A 24,801-nucleotide genomic window follows, 5' to 3' on the forward strand; every position below is an offset into this window, starting at 1 on the left:
ATACTTATAATAAATATTTTGCTCCAAAGTACTGTTAATCTTTAATGGACAGTGGACACCATGTTTTACCCAGCGGTTGACAAACCACACAAGGGCATGGAGGATAAGGGTCAATTCAGACCGCAACGCGACGCAAGGCGCGGCGCGGCTAAAATTTGTATGGATTTGACAGATTTCAATTACGTGAAACGTCTCGTGAGTCGTGAATCTGTCAAATCCATATCAATTTAGTAATTCATCTACGCATCGCATTGCGGTCTGAATAAACCCTAAGGAGGATATTATGGAAGATAAAAATATGAACGCCTGGTACAGTCGAGACCCGAGAGCATGAAGCGATACACTTTAGAAGTCTTAATGCAACTGGCAACTGCCCATCCCCTGCCCCCCTTATCATTGCCCTTAAAACCCCATGCAGCCTTTAGTTTATTTAGCCACCTTAAATGGCTCTCGCCAGCCAAAACTTTTACAGCGGCTTTAAACAAACCTATGTTTATCATTTTTTCTATCGCTCCCCAAAACGCAAGCGCATCCGAGCTCAGACGCGTGCGGCTCCGAGGCGTGAAATTGTCGCACTCTTGCTTTCTCGGCGTCGCGCGTCGCCACTCGTGACGTCGTCCTTTCGCTTTAATTGCCCACCAGTCACCTTCGGTATTGTCGCAGAGGTGTATGAACCTGTGATCTTCAAGATAGATACAAATCGCCGTTTTATACGTGTTCTTCCTTGATTGTCTGAGATGATTTCTTCGTCTTTTAGTTTTCTAATTGCCCACTAATTAAATACTCGTATAATATGATGTCTGAAAACTTCTAAAGCCTGTAAATTATATAGGTCGGGTGTGCAAAACATAGGACATTCTTAACTTCTCTTGATATCTCTACAACTATGTATAAATCCAGATCCTTTCTTACTATTAAAACACAGGATATTAAGTCCATGGTATGCTATATGGACTAAAGTTGGTCAAGTGCCATAATATTATATTCAGCAAGATTTACACAAGAAAGCTATCACTTTAGCTTATTACTGCATCAATCAACAAGAAAGGTCACTAGAGACTAGAGAGGCGTTGCAACCTGTTGGTGAAATTGGGGTTGACTTTTTTCAAAATACTTATGTGTTTGTGTTTGTTTGTGTTTCAAAATACTTATGTGTGTAAAATACTTATCTTCCCTTGCAATTAACGTCCTATCAAGAATTTTGTAGATTATACAGGAAAATGCTTAACAATGCCGCCGAATTGCGTGACATACGCACACAGGTACCTACATGTATGTACCTAAATACAACTAAGTACGTCTGCAGTAATTGTGGCTATTTCTCTTAATTCTGAAGAGCCCTTGTGCAAAATTTTAGAAACTTGATTCAAATATTTGAATCTTTGAATCTTATAAACGTGTCGAGGAGGGCTTTAGTCTAGGTCTTTACTATGTTACTATGAGAAATTACGGGATTAAGAAATTCATCGCCAAGGTATTTATTGCGATTGTGTTCAAAATAAGTTAGAATACAATTAATATGCTTGTTATCATTACGCTTGTGTAACAATAGCACTAAACTAATGGTCACCTTAGTTATTTTACTATTTAACCAGTTGGCTAAGCGTCATCTAGCTGTAGTGTTGAACGTTGCAGTCAACAAGTCGGCCAAACGACGTATAGCTGTGTGATTGAATGGCGTTGTTCAGTCAAAGGGCTAAGTGTTTGATTAAATGGCTTTTTTAAGCTATCGACTGCGACGTGACTGCGACATATACGTCATAACATCACTCGCTGCGACTGTACTGAACCAAGATTTAAAGGAAAATGTGAAAAAAATTGGGGAAAATTATTATGTCTGTTATTGTGTGTTGACACGGACGAAGTCACGGGTAAAAGCTAGTGGGTTGATAAAGATGTTGTTTCGCCTGGTGAATCTCAAGTGGAAAATTGCTTTAAGTACGAACTACGAGCTCAGGTTTGAGAAAGTCGTAAAAAGTATGTTTGTATATTCAGGGCCTGTGGTTTCCTCAACAGGACGAAAACGATGTTATTTTATTCTTTTTTCCTCTAATTTACTTACTTCCTATTTTACATAAAATGTGAAAAATACTGGCTCCGGCCATTTAGACAATCTTTCAAACTCGATACCCACAGCTTAAAATAATAAAAACTATATTAATATTATAGTAGCTTATATTAATGGTTAAACCTTAATCTTTAGGCCAGTAGCCTACGGTGAGGTGTTCATGGGCGGTAATGCTTGCCTTCAGGCAATGCATATAACCAGTCAGACCTTAAGATAAAGATGTACGAGAAATGAGTTCACATGGTTACTTCAAGGAATAAATCTGATTCAAAGAATAAAACATATATTTTTACGATTTAAGGAGATTTAAATAATTATCCTTACGAGAATATAGTTATATAATATAAAATATTCTTATTGGGTTCGGCGTCTGAGGAAATTAGGTAATTATTATGTGAATATATTATTACTATCCATAATCCATATCCCAAATAGACTGAAACTGGATCTGGATCTGATAACATCAACAGTATGTATGTAATTAAAACCTACAAATTAGTGATAAGGATTCTTTCTAACAAAATATGTAATTAAAAAACATAATAAATTAAACACCAGAATATAAAAAATAAAACATAAAAATAGTACCTATAATATAATTTATCATTAATTATTTACACAGACGATCGCGGTAATAAATAACACAAAAACGAGAGCGCTATGTAAAGTCCGTAATTTCCTCCTACCCATGGAAACTGGCCGCCGTCTGGGAAGATCCCATTACGGCCACGTCTACATTTCGGTCCATAAACATCAGTCGTCGCCCTCCCACCCGCGTTACCGCCGCATGACAGACAGAGACGAAGCTATAGGATGCAGTTCGTATCTAATCAAACGTGTCCAGTGTCCAGTTGCGCACGCGCATCCGACTCTAAAATAGTCTTCCGCGTTCGATTTTTTAATATTTTGACAGAATTTGCAATTTACGTAACTGTTTTTGAATTCTGAATGGCAAAAAATAATTTAGTTATCAAACGCAGTCGTAATTACAAAACTTCTTGATAATTTAGTATCTCTTATTACAAAAATTTTACCATTTGAGATAAATTTTTAGTGAAATACGCTCTATTCCGTTTCATTAATGTTCATTTTGCATGAAATATTGTGATTTAACATACGATCTTTAGCAATTACAATTAAAATTGTTCTTAAAAATTAACCTCGCATAAAATACTGTCTTCTTTCTTACTCTTAAGTGGTTTGCGTACAAGTAAAACAGAGACAGATATACGTTTGTTGTTTCTTAGGATAGTTTATAAGTTGAATTGTTGAGTTAACAGGTTTTGCCTGTGTGCTCAACCTTTCAATCAAGCGAAGTATGATTATATTATTATTAATATTATCCCGGGTCTTATCCCGGGTAGATTCTGGATGTCGAAAACGCTGCGGAAGTTTTACTAAGTACTAGTTTGATATTTTAATAAACTTACATAAATAATATTTTAATTTTTATTATAATCACAGAATAAATCATTATATTGTATAAGTATTTATTTTATTTTCATTATTATTACATTTTAATACGAATTACAAATTTATTTAATTGTTACCGTTATTAATTGTTAATATTTTAAAGTAATCTAAATTCTCTTGTTCACTTAATACAACATTAGCTAATATTCCAAATAATTTTAAATTATGAATTATGATATCTAAGGAAATACAGTAAGCAATAAGTAATAAAAAGGTTTGTAACCCCTGAAACCAGTGCCCGGGCGCTCGGAGGTGCGCGTGCGCTTCCAGTCGATCGTGCTCACCCGCCGGCGCGGATAGAGAGCGCTGCGTTCTAAATTCGAAAATACTTTTTTCGAACTCCGAAAAAAAAACTAACGTCAAACTCTTCATAAGCGAACTCGTAAGAAACTCAGTGTTGTGTATTACCAGTGTACTCAAATAAAACGGTGTTCCTCGTATTTATGAAAATGTGAAATGTATTAAGTTTATGTGACAAGTTGCGGTTAAAGTTCAGTACGCTCGGCCTATGTACTCGAATATTTTTACCCGACTGCGCAGAAGGAGGTTCCTCGAACTGTCTGTGTAGTGTAAGAACTGTTTTGGCGAATTCTTGGTGATTTATAAACATATCGATAGGTAAGTCTTTTTTAGTTTTGTTACAGTCAATTGTTACTTACATTAGTTACTATATTTCGGGTAGTTCCTACTGTAGAACCCATTGAGTAAGATACGGAAAAAGTCTTTTTCTGTATCTTACTCAATGGGTTCTATCAAAAAGAACTTCTCTGGACTCTTGTGTGACAAATATAAGCCATCATATAGGATTACATATTGGAGGTCTCAAAGAAGTTTACATATTTAGGCCGAGAAGATATTTATTGCCTTTCTAGATCTTTATACTAAAATCTTAACTTCTGATTTATTGCTTATCTTCCTTTTGTTTTGAAAACACGTTTCAGAGAATTATAAACTAAATTATTATTATGAAGTAATAAGAAACTTACACGAAACAAATATGCGGGTACTTGTTGGTATCTAATTTTCATTTTGTAATTGATTCCAAATAAGCAATATTTGAACATCAATGTTCAAATATTGCTTAGGGGTAAAAAAATCCGCGTAGCGAAAAAGGTGCGCAAAGCCTGCTTTTTTAAATTAATTAAGCCATTAGTATTATTGCGTCTGTATTAATAGAACAATGAAAAAAATACACGATTTTCCCAAATAAACTAACAACAAAATATTAAACGGAAAGAAAACAGGGATTTCATTATCACAGTTACCACTTACCTAACATCAAAAATAACATAATATTTTCTCGTACTACTACTACTAATATATATTCTGTGGTACTACCCACAAGTTTCAACTTTCATCATCATCATCATCATCATCATAATTTCATCAAAATATTTGATTCTTTTAGGAATAATAATATGGATTTATATGGCTTATACTACGGCTTATACCACAAATTACTAACTTACGGGATAAAAAAATACATATTTAGTATTTACTAAAAACTAAATATAATATATTTATGTTTCTTTAGGTACTTACAATAATTGTACTTACTTAGTTAAGGTAGGTGAGCTTTAAAGCTTTTGGAAATAATGATAACTTTAAAAAGAGGAACTATAAAGCTTAGGCGACGTTTATTGTACTTAATACTCTTTTCGTTTCTAATATTCCAAACAAAACTTGAGAAATATCAAATGGTATGGCTTCAGGCTGCCAATTTTTCTTTTAACAATTAGAATTTTATTTATGCAGTTAGATAACCAATACCAGCTTGATGTCTTGCAAATGATATTTTTCATAGGTTAGGTTACGATTTAACATACGAGAGGGTTATAAGTTATAACCACGGAGCTAAAACAAAGAAATATTTAAGGAACTCCCAAAAAACACAATTTTGCCCATCTTTGCTTAATAATTGGTAATATGGCGAGTCCGACTCGCACTTGGCCAATTTTTACAATTTATTTATTTATTTAAATTAAGGACACCAAACAGTACATGCATTAAGACCTTGTTAAACACAATAATAGTAATTTGTACCGATGCATGTACCTTAACAGGCGAATTTAAATAAGAAGGAAAATTAAACAAGCCCAGCTTCTGGTATCGATTTGGAATTTAATATGGTTTTACACAATAATTATTCGGCGTTTTGTGTAGGTTTTATTTACCCATAATATATAGGGTTGCTAGGCGTCCGGACACAGTCAGGCTTTTTGATTGCTTGTCCGGCCAAAATTAAGAGGAGTCCGTTCCTTTTGTAGAGCTTTGAATCGATAATTTTATATGAAAATCTACTATTTTTAAAAAGGTTTTACACCTAATAAAATGTAAAATTGTATGTAAAATCGTTTTTAATAAAACAGAAAATTACGAACGTATTGCTACACGAGTTCAGATTCTAAGTACTCGATAGCAGGACTTATTTGTACAAATGTCCGGCCAAGTTGACTCCTTTGTCCGGCTTTTTGGCTAAGCGACCTGGCAACCTTACCTAAAAAGCTGTAAAGAAATATTTATATATACAAGTCTATATCTACTAAGTACTAATATAGTAAATGTGTAAGTACGTCTGTCTATTCATGTTTATTGGTAGAAAAAGTAACTAAGAAGTTACTTTTTCTACCACTAAACTACGCAAGAGCGTCACAAACAAATTTGTGGTGACATCAATAGATAACTACGCACAGAATATAATATACTAGCTAGCACTGACCTAAGTATCTTCTAAAGTATTTTTTTAAGCGCGATAGTTACGTATCCAATAGTTTAAAAGGGCATTACCACAGGAAAATAATATGCTAAAACAATGAAATAAACATCATTTCTTGATTGGGCTTGAACTGAGAACCACGCATTCAAATAGCTATACCCGACCTCCCGACCCCTTGAATATTTATACGGACGTACAACTTGCTTCGGAACACACAATTTTGTGTAAACATGTAACGAAACGAGTCAGTAAACATTAAAATTGTTTTCACTTCTTAATTCTAATGGGATTACTGTAATGCTTTCACGCTAGAGTGCAGCACCAGCACAGAAAAGTTTTGTTCGACGTTTGATAACTTTTCCGTCATTATTCTGATAAAACGTGAGCAATATATCGGATTATTTATACAGTAAATAATAAATGATCAAGCGAACTTACCAAGTGAAGTTCGATCATTATTATACCTATGAGTAGCTTCATTCAAAGATAATATATTAAAGTGAACGATCATTATTATATGAGTCGCTTCATTCAAAGATAATATATTAAACCGAGCTGGTAACCGTCGGCTGGTTAATTAATATATCGAAGAATGAAGCGAAGAAAATATATAATCCAACTGCTGCTGCTGGTCGCACCCTCTGCTCTGACTTTTGCGACATATTCGTTATTTAGTATTTTTACATTTTTCCCTTCTTCTTCTTACTGTCTCCTTTCAAAAGAGGTCTTTGGGATAGGCGATCATTACGACTAGCTCTATTTTCAATCGGTTTCCTAAGAAGGAGGATCTATGTTTAAGGCTGTGGATTTTCTCGTTTTGGAAAACACTGTTCTAAATATAAAATCCTTATAAAAATATTTATACAACGTGTCCTCTATGTGGTTGTCATTGTCTATCGTGTACTTATTCTAACGTATCACACAAAGACAGCAACATGGATTTGAGAAAAAATTTCAAGATGGGTTTCTGCCACTCAGATACATTTTTAATGTTAAACTTTAATTTAATGAAGAGTTTGACAGATAATGGCTTATGATAAAATCTTCATTCGTCTCTGAGTGCGATAGTTGGTTTTCAAACATGCCTACCATAATACTATGTGGCTTTTCGTATACAAAAAACTATTGCACAAAAGAAAATAAATAATCGGTCAAATGTGAGTCGGGCTCGCACACGAAGGGTTTCGTACCGTCATAGAGCAAAAATAGGTCAAAAATCATGTTTCTTCCCCTTAATTTTTTATTTAATTATTATTATTAATTATTAAAGTAGACATATTTAAGACCTTTGTGAAAATATCAAGTGCCTATCTGCTGCCATTATTGATATAGAGCAAAAAATGGCAAAAAGAATCACGTTTGTAGTATGGGAGCCCCCCTTAAATATTTATTTTATTTTGTATTTAGTGTTTGTTGTTATAGCGGCAATAGAAATACATAATCTGTGAGAATTTAATCTCTCTAGCTATTACCGTTCTTGAGTTGTAACTCAGGCTGTAGCCTGGAGACAGACAGACGAACAGACAGACAGACAGATGGACAGACAGACGTCAAAGTCTTAGTAATAGGACCCGGTTTTTACCCTTTGGGTACGGGTAACCCTAATTAATAACCTACTCTGTAAAAAAAATCACTGAATTTGAATAAAAAAATGTTATTTGCACATTAATATCCACTTGTATAACTCCTCTAAGTAGATCAAATGCCGATTTACTAAGAGGGATTTAATAATTACTTTACTTAAATTTAATGACGGATTTGACAATATAATGGAATTTATGTCAAAATCGTAATTTAATTAAGGTTTAAAAACTATTAAATCTCTTTGAGAGAAAGACAAGGAAGGTTGCAGGTCCCTAAGAGCAATAGCTTGTGCTGTTAGTCCCTGTAAAGTTCCTATGTAGAGCCAACTACAGAGCCGTAGTTATGACAACTACTTGTAACCTATTTTTCATAACTTTTTGACAGTGCCGGCCAGCCTCGTCTTCACCTTATGGTTAATAGATATACCTAGATCCTAGCGGAATAGAGCAACAATCTCGAGCTGTCAAACGGAACCGAAATTGGTTTCATCTGTGTGTAAAAATATGTGTACGTATACATTTACACAAGCATGATTGAACATGAATTCTATGAGATTAAATTGTCAACGTGCGGCACGTGCCGACTGGACGTCAAAAAAGAGTCCGCGTATACCTAGGTGTCTATAATATTATGAGAATAGATTGTTATTCAAATATACTCAGTAAAAGAAATATAACATAACTTATTGAGTTGTGGTGTGGTTCAGAGTCGGAGGTCAAACACCGAAGCCACGCCAGTAATAACCACAGAAAAAAAAAATTATCCTTATATTTACAGCACATTTATTTACAAAATGTACGAAATAATTAATCTTCGTGTAATTATAAATTCGTTATTAATAAAATATGACTTTTGTTTAAGAAGGTACCTTCCTGAGTGTGTTGTTAGTTTTCGGTTTGTCTCAATTGCCAGTGATATAACAGCTGGTATTAAATAAAATTTATTTAGGATCTGTGTCCGAATACCTAATCGAATCTACATTAAGTACTTATCTACATATTATTTTAAAAGATTTGAAATAAAAAACCTTTTTTTAGCAATTACCTGATATTAGTTACCTATTAATACCTTCTGGTAGTCTGTTGTAATAATGAATTCTGTAAAGTGCCTACATGAAGAAGCTTAGTAGAAGCTTAATATCTAAATAGGACTTAGGCTTCAGAAAATAAACTTTACACAACGCTTAAAAATTTTCTCCGGATAAACAAAATTGAGAATTGATTAAAAATAATTTAAAGAAACAAAATTTATTAGATAAACGAATAGTTTCTCCAATGATACTTAAAGGATAATAATAATATTAATTAGTATGTTAAAAACGAAATTCTATAATAGAAAGTAGCACATGATATTTAAATACTAAACTCTGTTTTGTGTAGGGTTTCCACACTAATAAAGTAACGAGAAACTATGGCCAAAACCACAAGAGACGAAATTTATATGTAGTTTGTGACTCGTTTAGACTACAGTATGAAAATAAAAACACTTAAAATTAAGGTTGGCTTTTATCTTTCCTAATTGGGATTTTGTTTAGCTACCGAATCTGTCGTGCCGCTCCGATTTTATCGAAAAACCCCGTCTAGTGCTGTGACAGAGATTGTCGATAAGTCGTGGTGAGATTATATCGATGTTTGTAACGAAAATTGAAAGTAACAGATCAATCTAACGGTAAAAGTAAAAGGTCACAGACTATTTAATGAGAGTATTGAATCAGAATCATAATCAGAAATTATTTATTGCTAGAATGAGTTACAAAGGTTTTAAGATAATAATAATTATTTGGAGCTTTCATTCTACGACATACCTATGTACGAGTACCTACATGATGTGCAATATAGTCTTAAATCTATGTACTTTAGTCATTTTTTAACAATTCATTTAAAATTCCTTAAATATTATATTATGTACTATATTATAAAAATGTTTGCAATTCAATTAATACTCCTAAAATATATGATAATAAATAATGAACAATTAATTTTATACATAACATATCAATTTAAAATACTAAAATGAAATACTTATAACAAATAAGTACTTACAATAAATTAGAAATTAATATTATTCCATATGCATCATTTCTTAAAATAATAATAACTAATAAAAGATATATTATATCACAGGTAAGTTTACGACTCTAAGAATTCTTTTACACTGTAATAACACTTATTCATCAGCACTTTTTTCAGTTCTTTTACAGATCTATTGTATGTTAAACCTTTTAAAATATTATGTGCCGGGACCTTATTGTAAGTTTTAACACACATGGAGTGGCTATCTTAAAAAAATAGTTGTTTTGGGTTTCCTGTCTATAATTATTAATCTGTGTTGAAGTCTGATCACCTGATTGTCTGACAAGTAAGATGATCCATGCGTCGGATGGGCACATGCACATTTTTACATCAAAGTTCGGTCCTGCGCCTGATCTCTCGCCGGTAGTGTCGGTCTTCCGTCCCACTGGGTTATGAGAGTAAAGGAATAGAAAGTGCTCTTGTGTACTGCGCACACACTTGGGCACTTTTTTTTATGAAATAAGGGGGCAAACGAGCAAACGGGTCACCTGATGGAAAGCAACTTCCGTCGCCCATGGACACTCGCAGCATCAGAAGAGCTGCAGGTGCTTTGCCGGCCTTTTAAGAGGGAATAGGATAATAGGGGAGGGTAGGGATGGGAAGGGAAGGGAAAAGGGGAGGATAGGGAAGAGAATTGGCCGGTAAACTCACTCACTCGGCGAAACACAGTGCAAGCGCTGTTTCACGCCGGTTTTCTGTGAGAACGTGGCATTTCTCCGGTCGAGCCGGCCCATTCGTGCCGAAGCATGGCTCTCCCACGTATTTAAAAATTACTCCTGCGTAGCTGGCCTGGTTTCAATGAAACCGGTCACCATCACCAAAACCGGTGTGGGAGCTATAAGCTATTATTATTATTGATGTTAGATTCAATTTTCTTTTTCGCTATGTTAATTTTCTTATGTGTAAATAAAATAGAAACTATGTCGTCTTTGAATAATGTCAAATTATAAAAAAAATTGTCAAATAGGGAAATGTCATTTATATAAAGAAGAAATAACAGTGGGCCCAATACTGAGCCTTGAGGCACTCCATAACGATTAAACTTACTTCTCGATTTACAATTATTTAATTCTTTGTATATTTTATCGAATCATTTTTAAAGCAGAATAAACTGATTTAAAATTCGGGGTACTTATAGTTAAATGATTAGATAATAGTAATCACATAATCTGATGTTTCTAAATCATTTTGATCATAAATCATAATGTTAATTATTTCAGTTAACATAATCGAATATGTTCATGGCATTAATTAATATTATTAACATAATAGTTGAAAATAATGAACTGTAAAATGTTACACAATACACAGCAATAGCAACAATTTCGACTTCAGTTCACAATATTATGTATAGCTTATACGACATACGTACTCAATACCTTCTAGTTCCAATTGTACCTACAGCTGATACACATTACTCATTAAAGTATTTGCCTATTTGCATTAATGACGCAAAAGCCAACAAGCTGAGTATCCAAAATAATATTATGTTTTAAAATTAGGTACCTATACCTATATTTTCGATTGCAAAGAAAAAGGTAAAAATATGGTACCTGCCTAATACATAGATCTATGGTTCATATACCCAGATATGCGTAAAATCTTTATGATATAAAGGCTTTAAATATTTTAAATTGAATATTTTGTAACCGGTCAAGACATCTATCATAGGTTACTAGACGTAAATAATAGATTATAATCATAAAATATGATTATAATAAATAATGTATAGCATAAATTTATAAATAACCTAATAGGAGGTATCCTAGGGTTCAAAGACCAGAGAGTTAGGTAGGGTTAAATCAGACTACAACGCGACGCGCTGATGCATTTCGAAAAAAATCTGTCAAATCCATACAATTTTAAAAATGCATCTACGCGTCGCGTTCCGGTCTGAATTCTACGCAAAAAAGTATATTGATAACATGACTTATTTTTTTATTCATATTAAACACAATAATTTTATAATAATTATAATAAAATAATTGAGCTAAACAAAGAAACAGCAGATAATAATCTAAACACTAAAAAATACAATCTTAAATATAGAAATAAATACAAACAGAAAGTATAACACCATATAAAGAAGAACTTTCCCAGGTCGTCCCCATCTGGCAGAGTGCCTAGACTGCCTAGCAAGCTGACAGTATTGCCACGTTGGATGGCAATTGCTATCCGCTGTGCTAGGTAGCTCCCGGCTCTGGGGTCTCGGGTTGGCTTCAATAAGGCCCATAACTTATTATTTGTCATTATTATAGGTCTACCAGGATCTATTTAGCAAATTTTGATGGCAGATATTCAAAAAATATCCTTGATCATTGGGTAAATTTTTATATTTGCATAATATTTCACACACAGAATCAGCCGCTTTAAGAAAAAAAAAGATCAAAATGTTTTATTCCAATTACCCCGTTATTGATACAGTCAATTTCTTTTCTCATTTTTTGACATCAAATTCTGGTAGACCTATAAGTAAGTACTAAGTTCAATTAAATAGGCAATAATAGTTTATATCATATTGATATTTAATTGTTATAATCCTTACATTATTAAAATATTAATGAATTAAAATATTAATTTACGTTTATTTAACTTTTACGTTATTTTTGGCGTTTCATCTGATCGTTTCTGGATTCCTAGGCGTGTTAGAGATTTAAATATTTTTGAAGCATGTGACACCTAAACCATGTGGTGCGGTGTGCGCAAGCGCAGGCGCGGCGACGCGTCACAATGCCGCCAACATTGACAGCTGTCAATCAGATCCAATATGGCCGCGGTGCCGGTTCCCGCCATACACACGGAGCCTGTATCTCGGATCTGATACCAGCATAATTCCAGATGTGTTAGATAGTTTCGAAGAAGATGTATGTTAGGTGAAGGTTTAAGAAGATAGGGCGTAAGAAGATTAAGCGGCTTTTGCTTCAAAAGTCAAAAGGCCTTGCCTACGTACCATAGACGTATATTACCCTATCATGGCACATCGAGGCAAAGCGTTATCAAAAAACACAAATTCACAATTTTGGTATGTGGACTGCTGCCATTTCCTAAATCTTGAGATAAGTGCATCCAGCACCAATCACAATAAAAATACAGTACTTAATGAACCACTCCAAACTTTTATTTTAATAAGTAACTATAATACATACCTATTTAATATTTTGAATATCAAAATCAGTATGTATATTATTATGAATAACTTTGTTCAAACACATAATTAATTAAGGTGACGCCTTGATAATTTTTCTCAACAATGACTAAAGCTAAGAAATTAAAGTTCATTGTCAGTATTCATCATGTCTTTATCTTTGAATTGCCCATAGCATAAGACGATTCGTAAACTTTTATAACACAGAATAATTAATCAAAAAGACCTCTATAAAAACAGGGATTCTAATTTTGCCAACAGAGAGTTATTTAAGCTTCCAAAATTTGTACATAGATTAGTTCAAGCATACTTTGCCCATAGCTTATATGAAATATATTTGTCGCTTACGCCCTTTCCATTTCTTGCTGTTCCATTTCTATTTTTTTAAACAAGCGACTTAAAACATATCCAAAACGATTTTTTACCTTAACGCGGCGTCACCTTAGTATTATAGGTAATGTTATGACTCAAACAGTCAATTACCTTGTTATTGTTGAGGAATATGTTTTTTGTGCTTGCAGTTCATACCACAGTGACAATCATGCCTCATATGTAATTCTTACAACAGTAGTAGGTATATGAGCGTAGTAAGAAGAAATTATTAATATTGATAAAATATTGTGAAATCATGATTTATTTAAGGAATCTTTTTTTTTCAGGTATGAAAAGAGGAAACATACTGCGCCAGTGATGCGACTAAGAACAATAATTTGCGTCATACGGACGCAATCATTTTATAAGGGACTAGTGTTGTGACATATCGATCATCGACATTCGATTATTGGATCATAAAACGGAAGGTTACGAATGAACACACTCATGCTGACGACGGGCGGAGTAGATGACCAGCCGATGGATGGCAACATGTCATTCGCAACGTATAAGTAAGTCCCTTACGTTTTATTTATTTAAATTAAAATAATAAAGTATTTGATGATGAGAGGAAGGTCACAAAACAGGAACTATTAGTAGTCAGGGTAAGGCAATAATTATCCTCGCGCAAGTAAGGAAGCCTGTGAAAAATTGACGTGGTGGGATGATACAGACTTTTTGGAGACAGCATTGTCAAAATTCTTAGTAACTACTTTAATGAGACAATGACAAATTGATTACACGGCGCGCAAGAAATCGGACTGGCCAAATTCAATCGGCAAAGCTGTGCCGCCGGACCATACTGAATAATATTAATTGATCAAATACTTGTGTCAGCGCCATGTAAAGACACAATATGCATAGCTGACAGACGGCACGAGATGAAGCCATTTGCTGAAAAACCGCACGTAAGAAAATTTGTCAATCGCAAGCAGAATTCAGATGATTACTTATACTTGGAAATGGCGGCAACTCCCCGCCATCATTAACAGCATTACCAGAATTAATTACCCGTTCTTGTCGCGAACGTCCGAATTCTAGACAATACTAATATAAATGATTTGCTACGTGGTGGGTAAAAACGACAGCGCGTTATTATTTCCGTTCCTTTTTTAAGGGTCAAATAACCTTAGTAAGTACTAAGTACTAAATTAGGAAGCGCATGTTAATTGGCCGCTGTTAAGCATTAGTGTCTTAACCCACAATTTTTTTTGTTGTGAAATTTTGAATGCAGTCTTGTTTTAAATCATCTACAGAACATAACTGCATTCATAACTCAATGCGTAATTTTTGTGTGGGTTAGTACATGAATGCTTAACAGCGTCCAATTTATTGTTATTGGAGATTGAAGTAGTAGCACAACTCAAAATGTAAGGATCACCAATTACAATATTCCATATTATAATTATTGGTGATCCTATTATACCTAATATACCTATTGACGTAACAGGGTTCACAATAGATTCGTAAGTATGGCCCACCACACATTCCCACTACTGTATCTAAGATTTGTAAGTATGTGTAAATAGATATTTTCTATATAACTTTGCAAGTTCAACGCATGTGTATTGTGTAGTACAGGTAATATTATATATTCAATAATAACTACCTAATCATGAGTTATTAAGTATCACTTTTTCCATATTAACCAATAACACTGCTGGTACCTTCTTCTCCATGGCTATCAGGTATTAACCTACCAGTGTCATTATTAATTTAATAAATGAACGTTTTTTTATTTACTTATATAATATAAAGAATCTTCAATGGTTATCTGATAGATGCGCGTGTTGTCTGAACAGTTATTTGCCAACTCCATCATCATGTGTCACCTTAATCTACCTAAATTATTTGTGTTCTGTCTCTTCAGTGATTTATTTCTATTTTATGAATATACTCGTCTCCGATGTACCGATACATAGTAGAAATCTTATAATAATACTTAACCGTAGAATCGTTCAAGGCAAAATTTTATTTGCGGTTTGACAGTAAATTTGTTTTATAGCCGTCTGATGTCTGTGGCCTGCTTCGATATGTCGATCCCTAGAATCTTGCAGCATCGTATCGTAATAGGTATATAGCATGTGAGGAACTTAATTATCGGGGGAAAGTTGACACTATCGAAGCAATTAAGGAGCCAATTATTTTATTATTTCGCTACTTAAATAAATATACAACAATTACTTAATGCAAAAAGCCGTCGACCAATGAATTCGTCAGGCGGTTACAGTCCTCAATCGGGCACCTTTCATTTAAAAAAAAAGAACCATACGCCATTTCATGTCAATTTTTGAATAATTCATTGTGCGAATGCGCGAGCGCATCGATTGATGCAAGCAAAAACTGCGCGCTCGCTAATCTTCGCGGTCTTTCGCGTCGCTTCGGGTTTCCTCGGGCCCAGTGCTGCCAACCAGAGCATTGATTATTCCACCAGTTTTTGCAGTCATGCTGAGCAAGGACATAACCGGGAATGCATTTATTTGATCAATGGTGTATTTTTCCAAAATCCTACAGCTTGATTTTTAAACAATTTAGCAGTGTCAACGTTTAAATTCGAGCTTTCTTAGTTCGTCGAGTAAAAAAATTTGGTATTCGATACATGCACGTCCACATTGCAAATTGCAATATGTCCTTGCACCCGTTGCTCGCACGTCTACTTTAATTGATGACATTAATTTGTAGATTAGCCAATTTAATTGATGATTTTAAAAATCGATAGCAGGTTGGCGTGCGCTGGTATCTCTTAATGATTCATTTAATACGAAGGAACCGCTTTTTACGGCATTCTTATCTAGCTTAGAGACGTCGCCAGTCGTAGCCCAGCTAGCAATTAATTTAATTCTAAATTTGTTGTCATCGGCCGTCAAGCCAATTACATGTAACATCATGATGCTCGGAGTGCAGAAAAAATATAGAATTCGAATTTCCGAGCGTTCATCCCCCGCGCCCGCACGTCCGCCGCACCTCGACGCCGCGTCTCGACTGTACGTGATTGGTTTATTAATTAGGCGAATCATCGTCAGGTTCCATTTTTAAAAATAGGCGGGATTCTTTCTGTGCGACTTTTCTTTTTAATTTCGGCCAACGTTGCACGTAATTAGAGTCGCCGGTATGGTTTTTGTGTCAATTCTACCGCTGTCGATGAAGGTAATTAGAAGAGTATAATACTTTTAATTAACGCTATTAAATTTTGTCAAAAGTTTATCACTTCGGAACAAAAAGTTAAACTATACGAATCAAGACTGAAGTGTCAATGGCCAACTTCCAAATTCTATGCTTAATCAGTAATCACATTTACCAAAAAATATTATTTGGGCATATAATTGTGGTGATGATGAAATAGCAGAGAAGGGTTCAGGTTCAAGTTATAATCCTCATAATCTAAAATTGTAACAACTGTTTTCGTCGAAAATTAATAAAACATAATATTTATAGAATTATCCACCTTTCACAAAGCCCACAATTGGTCATGAATTCATGAATATTTGAAACATAGAACAATAATATTAATAATTTTGGTCCTGATATAAATATTCCTTTAGGTTATATTTCAAAAACGAAACCTACAATGTAAGGTCAGATAAAATAAGCAAAAAGTTTTGTTGGCGGTCCGTCTGGAAGTTATGTCTCTGGTGAATACCGTTAGGATGCCTTCGGTGCCTAAAATGAGATAAAAAACTGAAAACTATTCCAATTGCCAGTATTCGGAATCCGTTTTGTCTACCATGTTGATACTAAGTCGAGGTGCTGTTTTACTTTTAGCATTTCGTGCATTTCATTGCCAACACATGACACGATTTGAGGAGCGGTCAAAAAACCGTCCTCACACTTCTAAACGTATGTTTCATAATAAAATGCCGGCGTACCACGAATTATTTTTTGTCGTCGACCAAATCGAAGCTGCATAAAAATTCATATTGCGAAGCCGAGTATTCGAATATTATTCCGTAGGTATGGTCTTCGATATGTATTTCCTTTTCGTAAATTGCAATCGGTTTTGATAGGACCCTATAGAACCTATAAAATAGGTTCTATAGGGTCCTATCAAAACCAGTCAGCATTGTATTAACTTTTAACTGGCCTGCTTTAAATTTTGCATGCTTTTCCATTTATATTTTCTGCGTGTTGTAAAAACTTCTTTTAAACGTAAATAAACTTTAGCAACAAAATATGCTAATCTACTGTTTATAAAACTTTTGTAGTACTTCTAAATATTCACACAAATTAATAAATGGGGAAATTTAAATTTAACCCAGCATTCGAATTAAATATGAAAATCAGGACCGCATCGAATACACAAATATACGTAGCGCACATATCGACGAAATACAAGAAACATCCGAGCCAAACCCGACAACTCGGCTGACCGCTACTAAGTAAGACTGGGACATAAATTCTTCAAAGGGCTAAACAAAATAAAAAGCCAGAAAACCCCTTTAAAAGAGCTACCGAACTATAATTTATGGGAGTGAGCCCCGCGACGGCCATCGCACGAAAAAAAGTACGAAAAAGATTTCGGAACGGAGACGCAAAACGGTGAAATTGGAAATAATTTTGTGATAGCATCGCTCGACGGTTACTTCAATACGTTTTGTTTCTGACTCGTTTTATGACCTGATATGAGAGGAATTGATCTTTGTATAATATTTAGCCGACTCCATAAAAAAGTGGCCGTGAGCTTATCGCAAGCTATGTTCATTAATTATTGACATTATATTTTGTAAATTTGTTTTTTTATATATATTATTTACAGTTCCGTTTCTGCATCCATTTCCGTTTCCGTTTCTGCTAAAATTTACTTTTGACATCTGTTTCCGTTTCTGGTTCCGCTAAGACACTTCCGTTGCATCATTAGTTTAAACACTGAATAATTTCTATGCGAAAAATTGCGGGCCACGTCTAGTTTGTTGTAGGCTTTTCCGATTATATATTTGCTGTTATTTAGTGAAAATAACAGGGCATAGAATTTAATGCAAATTTTATATTAGGTTTTGTGCTTCGAATCGCCGTTTGGACTTTAGTACACTCTACATCTTATCTCAGGTAGAGTTCGTTGCATTTCTACTCTGTCTAGATCTAGGTAAAGCGTTATCAAATGCCTTTCTTATCACTATCAAGAGTGCAAGTGCGTCGTCCTTACTGATAAAGGATTTACGATATGACTAATATTAAATACGTTTTAAATTAGAAACTGGTTTATGGTAGCTGCGAGAAAAAAAAAAGAAATACTGTTAAGCCTATTTTCTTATTAATTAAATTTGAGAGGAACAATGGGTCCATCCCAAAAATGGCTTTTATGCTTTAAGAGTTGCCGTCAGACAATGTTGTGCAACATACACACACTGGCAAAATTAGGGGAACATAGGTAAAAAGGGCCAAAACTTGAACTCAAGTGGGTCGGGCTGTCTGAAAGCCTTTTTTATAGCTTCTAAGCTCATTCAAGAAATAAAATATTGAACAAAACTGGCAAGTTGACAGGTTTTTATAGCAATTATGCCCTAATAAGTGTTTTTCGATTATTGACGTTGTAAGTGTTCCTGATAAGAATGGCGTTTTAGCGGGGTGAAAGGTATGCTCAGCTCATTTGATTGTTTGGTTTTTGGAAGAACACATTGCTTAGATACAAAATTAGTGATTTCCCAGCATCTGCGACAGCTAGAGCTGTAACCACGATAGAGAAAGGTCACACCTACCGTTCGGTCAGTCAGGCCTTAGGTGTGTCGGCTTCCGTGGTTCATCGTAACTTTCAACGCTTCAGAGAGACTGGATCTTACGTTCGGAGACGAGAACAAGGCAGATATCGGGTGACAATGGTTCAGGATGACCATTTTGTAAGGAAACAAAACTTAAGAAATCGACCTCAAACTGCTATGCAGACACGAAACCTGTCGGAACAGGTCCAAGATGAACGTGTAAGTGATTGTACAGTAAGAAGAAGACTCAAAGAAGTTAAATTAAACTCAAAAGTGCTAGCAAGGGCACCAAAACTTGAGACAGGACACCGAAGAGCCAGGCTAAGATTTGCGCGTGAACATCAAAATTAGACAAGTGAGTGAAATCTTGTGCTGTACAGTGATGGGAGCAAATTCTGTGTACATTGTATTGACAGGCGATAAAAAATGTGGATAAATCATAAGGAAAGCAACAGGCCATCAAACTTACCGGAAACAGTGGCCTATGATGCAGGCTTCGTAATGGTTTGGAGTTGCATATGATTTGGAGCCCGCATGGAGCTGATGATTATAGATGATGGTACTTCGACAGTACAGTGCTATAGCACCGACATCCTGGAACTGCATGGTGTGCCTTTTACACAGTTTTAGGTAGTAATTTCAATTTTATGTGCGTCCATAGAGTAAGAAAATCGGGCATTATTACCTAAACGATGCTGGCGTAGCCCAGGTGGAGAGGCCAGCGTGGTCTACGGATGTGGATCCGATTGAAGACGTGTGGCACATTAATGGGTGAACGGTACGAGTTAAAACTCCAGCTCCAAAATGTGTCCAGGAGCTCGAGTTGGCGCTTGGAGGTTGGCGAGCGGAGGAGTAGGAGAATATCCCACAGGAAATGATTGACAATTAAAATGCAAGCATGGAATGGCGTATCCAGGCCCTCTTGAGATCCATAGAAGGCATTACACGCTTTTAACATGGCATTTCTTTAATAAAAATGGAGAATTTATCTTAAAAACTTACTACTGAAATTTTCTTAATTTTTTGATTTTTGCTGATTTTTTTCTATTTTTCACGTTTTTATGCCCTAAATTTATATAAAATTTATTTTTTAATAATCAATTAATAAATAAATAAATAAATATATAAAAATCAGTGAACAATTTTAAAAAATTGAAAATTTTGTTATGTTCCTCTAATTTTGCCGGTGTGTTTATTACTGTAATCCTTTTTTTTTTTTTTTTTTTTAGTCGGGAAATGCCATTATGCATCCCCGGCAGTGCTGGGGAAGACAACCGGGGTATGTGGGACTCGCTGCGGCCGATGAGATGGTAAGTGACCGCAGCTCTACCCACTAAAACCCGACCGTGTTCCTTTCTGCGCCGCTACTCGCAGAACCACGGGAAATGTGGGGCCACCGCAGTTCTATCAGCGGGCGTCTGCCTGGTCGTCAGCAGACACGTCTGATCGAGGGTGTTCAGACACCCTCCAGGCCTAACAGAGACCCTACTAGGGCTTGTTTAGGTCATTCCTCTGTATTTACGTCGCGATGCACTGGAACACATAGTGCGTCGCGACCCGCTCGGGGGCTCTGTACAATGGACATCGGCGTCCCCACACCGATGCCCCGAGCACCCCGGCTATGGCGGAACGTTTCGGTCGTCATTATTGACCCTACGTCGCCTTGGCCGGCTACGTCTTCGAGGGTCGAGCGCCTCCCGCTCGCGTATGCGCTCGGCCTCCTCTTTGGCAGCCATTACATGCTCAGCAAAGTCTTCAACCGCCCTCCATCCTTGATTGCTGCCCAGCATCGAGCGAACCAATGCTGGGAGCGAGGTGTCATATCCGATGGCGGCCGTGAGGGCCGCACGTTGTCCATTCCAAGAGGGACAGACCGATACAGTGTGCTCGGTCGTGTCCCTGTCTTCGTCACAGTGGTGGCATCTTGGGGTCTCTTCCCTTCCGACGATCTCGCACAGGTACCGACCGAAGCACCCGTGCCCGGTCAGCACCTGTGTGAGGCGAAATGAGAGAGTTCCATCCTTGCGATCAAGCCACTGTCTGAGTACTGGGCGGATGGCCAGAACTAAGTCCACGCTGGCTTGCGGCTCTTCTAGCCGCTCTTGCCACAAATCAATTGCCATGTCTCTCGCATCGCTCCTCCACCGACGTACGGCATCCGGTAGGGGGTTGCTGCCCCCCGCGCGGACCGCAGCGCAACGCCAGAATACATCGGCGAGGGCACGCGCATCCAAATCCCAGGGGATGGCCCCCGCGAGCAGGCAAGCCGCATCTTTGGAGATTGTGCGGTAGCCGCGGACTGCCCGGATGGCCATCACCCTTTGTAGTCTTCCTAGCGCGAGACTGTTTTCCTTGCGCAATCGGTCTGCCCAGATCGGCGCCCCGTACATTGCCATTGAGCGCACGACTCCCAAATAAAGTCGCCTGCAACTCAGGCTTGGACCCCCGAGATTTGGGAGCAGCGAGGCCAGGGCACCTGCCGATTTTGACACCTTCGTTTGGAGCTGTTTGAAATGCTCCCTAAAAGTCCATCTTCCGTCCAGGACGAGACCCAGGTAAGTCATAGATGGAGTGACTTTTATCTGGATCCCGCCAACTACTATCTCCAGTCCGGGTGGTGGAGGGTTCCGGGGCCTGTGAAAGCACATAGCCTCGGACTTTTCCAGGGCCACTGTCAGTCCTAGTCCGCGGATCTGACGGACGATCTGAGCGACTCCAGCCGTCGCGCGGACCACTGCCTCATGATATGTCTTGCCGCGGCTGATGGCAAGAGTGTCATCCGCATAACAAATTTTCTCGACGCCTGGTATATCGGCGCCAGAGAGCACTTCGTCGTATCCTAAGTTCCACAGGGGTGGTCCAATAGCTGACCCCTGTGGAACGCCGCAGTCCACCTCTTCTTCCTCCCATCCATCTTGGGTTTGAAACTGCACGGAGCGATCCGACAAGTAATTGCCGACAACCTTGCGCATATACCTCGCAACACCGTGTCTCCTTAGTCCTTCCTTGATGGTTTCCCAGGGCAGGGAGTTGAAAGCATTGGAGATATCCAGTGATACTGCCAACACTACCCCACCCCGGGAAACCTCTTCCTCGACAATGTCACGCAACCGTGCGACCGCCCCCATCGTGGATCGACCTGAGCGAAAACCATACTGGTTTTCGCTCAGATTGGGCCCGACGTTCTCTAGATGTTTGGAGAGACGCGCCGCCAGGATCCTTTCCAGCACTTTACAAATTTCGTCAAGAAGCACGATAGGTCGGTACGCCGACGGTTGGTCTTCCGGCTTCCCGGCTTTCCGCAGGAGCACCAGTTTTCCCGTTTTCCAACGCTGCGGTACTCGTCCCTGGACCAAACAGTTCGTCATGAGGGAGAGCACCTGCGGCTCCAGCTCCTTTATCGCGAGAACCCAGACGCGTCCTGGAATGCCATCAAGGCCGGGCGCCGTGTTCTTACGGGCCATCTTTTGGATCGCCGCCGCCAGCTCCGCCGAGGTTACGGGCGGTATCTCCTCTTCGCCGTCAAGGGTCTCCTCCCGATGGATCATTGTTGGGGGTGGGCTCCACTCGGCCCCCGATGGAAATAGGGTCGCAATGACCCTGTTGCGGAGATCCGGTTGGAGACTCTGAGTGAGCGGTGGGGCAGCCGGGCGCAGCTTTTGGCGCACCCATTTATAGGGCTTGCCCCAGGGATCCTCCTCCAGCGTCCGTAACCACTCATTCCATGAGTCCGTCTTCGCCTGTTGTATGCCATCACGGAGGGCGACGCAGGCTGCACGGTACTCGTCATATAGGCCGTCCTCTACGTGCTGTAGTCTAATCCGGCGTCTACGGTAGCGCTTGTAGCGACGCTTAGCTGCTGTGCACTCCCGCTGCAAATGTTGCAGTTCAGGGCGCCACCAGTATGTTTGGCGTCGCGGCTTGTAAGGACTCACTCGTGGCATTGAGGCGTCACAGATGTTGCGTAATGCCTCATTGAGCCAGTCCGCGCATTCATCGACGTCGTCCGAGGGGAGCGGCGCCCATGACGCGACAGCAGCAGCCTCTTCCAGGAGGTCGCGGTCCAGCCGTCTTAAGGCCCATTTCGGGCCGCCATTGGATGGAAGTGGGCGACCCAACTCCGACGCGCGTGCAGAAGCGTCGAAGCGGATGTACCTGTGATCCGACAAGGTTTCCGTTTCCTCGTCTACCCGCCAGTTGGTGATGTGACGGGCAAAGTTCGAGCTGACAAGGGTCAAGTCAACGATTGACTCGCCCTGTCGGCGAACGCAAGTACTGACAGCGCCTCGATTTGCCACCACCAGCCCCACGGAAGCCATCCAGCTTTCAACAGCGCGGCCTCTAGCGGTCGTCGCCGGGGAACCCCAAAGCCTGGACTTTGCATTAAAGTCTCCGGCGACAATCACAGGACCCGTTGCTCCGCTGATAAATGCGGTAAGCCGCATGAGAAAGGCTTCGAAGTCTGCCAATGGTCTATTGGGGGAGAAGTAGACCCCCACCGCAGTGAGGGCCCCCAGACATGCGACAACGAAGCCTCTACCCCTCGTCGTTTTCCCCGGGGATAGGGGGCCGATTGTGGGACCGAAGACCAGAGCAACCGTCGAGTCTATGTCACCGATCCAGTCGCTTCTGGGAAGGATACGGTACGGTTCCGATATGAAGGCGAGGTCAATCGACCACTGCGCCATACTCTGAACCATAATGTCCTGCGCCCGGGCGCAGTGGTTCAGATTACCCTGCAGATAATGTGTGGTTGCCGTTATGAAGCTTCCATAGGGGCCGCTCCGGTCCCAGTGCCTGCCGTAGGTGGAATGACGGGTTGATGGGACTGCTTACTCTTTTTAAAGCTCCTCCTCTTTTTAGGTGCCGGCTTGCCGCATAGTTTACTGCCGACGCTGTGGTCAGCCGGCTTCCCGTTCGCTTCACATAGCACACAGTGCGGTGCGTTTACGCACTGCGCAGCCGAGTGATCTGGTTGACCGCAGCGGAAACAAAGTTGGCTGCGATCGGTTTCTTTCGAGCAAGTGGCCCGGGTGTGCCCGGTCTCGTGGCACTTGTAGCAGCGCATGGGGCGTGCAGACAGGAGCACCACCCGCACCACCGTCCATCCCACGCAGATCTTCGTGGTCGGCTCCGAGACCTTCATTGCGACATCGACTGGACATTTCACCCAAGACAAGCCGCGTCCATTTCTCTGTCGTCGGATTTCTCCAACTTTTATATCTGCCGGAGCGCAACCGCCAGATCTGGCAATGGCTTCCGCGATTTCCGTCGCCGTTGCCGTATCATCCAGCCCCATAATGCGCAATTCAGCGCACTTCTGGGGTCTGGAGATGCGGACGTCTTCTTCGCCCAAGACAGCCCTTAGCCTTGCCGCCAGGGCATCTGCCTTTTCTTTACAGGCCGCACCTGAGACCTCATATAATCGGGCTCCCGTTACGGCCTGTTTGAATCTGACAGCTGGGATTTCCATGGCTGACAGGTCCACTTGTCCTTTCGCTCTGTCTAATATGTCTTTGTAAGACATGCCACGTTCTCTTGCACCCTGCTGCAGCGTTATGACGACCGCCGCAGTCTTAAAGGCGTGTAGTTTTCCTTTCCTCTTCCTTTTCTTTTTCTTAGGAGCTTCACTCTGTTGTCTTCCTGACTCTTTCCTTTTATGCACCGTTACCTTCTTC

At 38.8% G+C, this 24,801-nt stretch overlaps 1 protein-coding gene across 1 annotated transcript in view; it reads left to right on the plus strand.

Annotated features, from left to right (window-relative positions):
- The first annotated feature begins 3,823 nt into the window (after positions 1-3,823).
- Positions 3,824-24,801, plus strand: part of LOC121726780 (transcription factor Sox-17-alpha-B) — a 108,270-nt gene continuing 87,292 nt past the window's right edge. The window contains exons 1-2 of the mRNA XM_042114295.1: positions 3,824-4,159; positions 13,718-13,942. Of these exons, the coding sequence (XP_041970229.1) occupies positions 13,866-13,942 (77 nt within the window). The 5' untranslated portion in view covers positions 3,824-4,159; positions 13,718-13,865. The remainder of the gene's footprint in view (positions 4,160-13,717; positions 13,943-24,801) is intronic.

The sequence above is a fragment of the Aricia agestis genome, chromosome 1 (genome assembly GCF_905147365.1).
Source record: "Aricia agestis chromosome 1, ilAriAges1.1, whole genome shotgun sequence".
Lineage (NCBI taxonomy): Eukaryota > Metazoa > Arthropoda > Insecta > Lepidoptera > Lycaenidae > Aricia > Aricia agestis.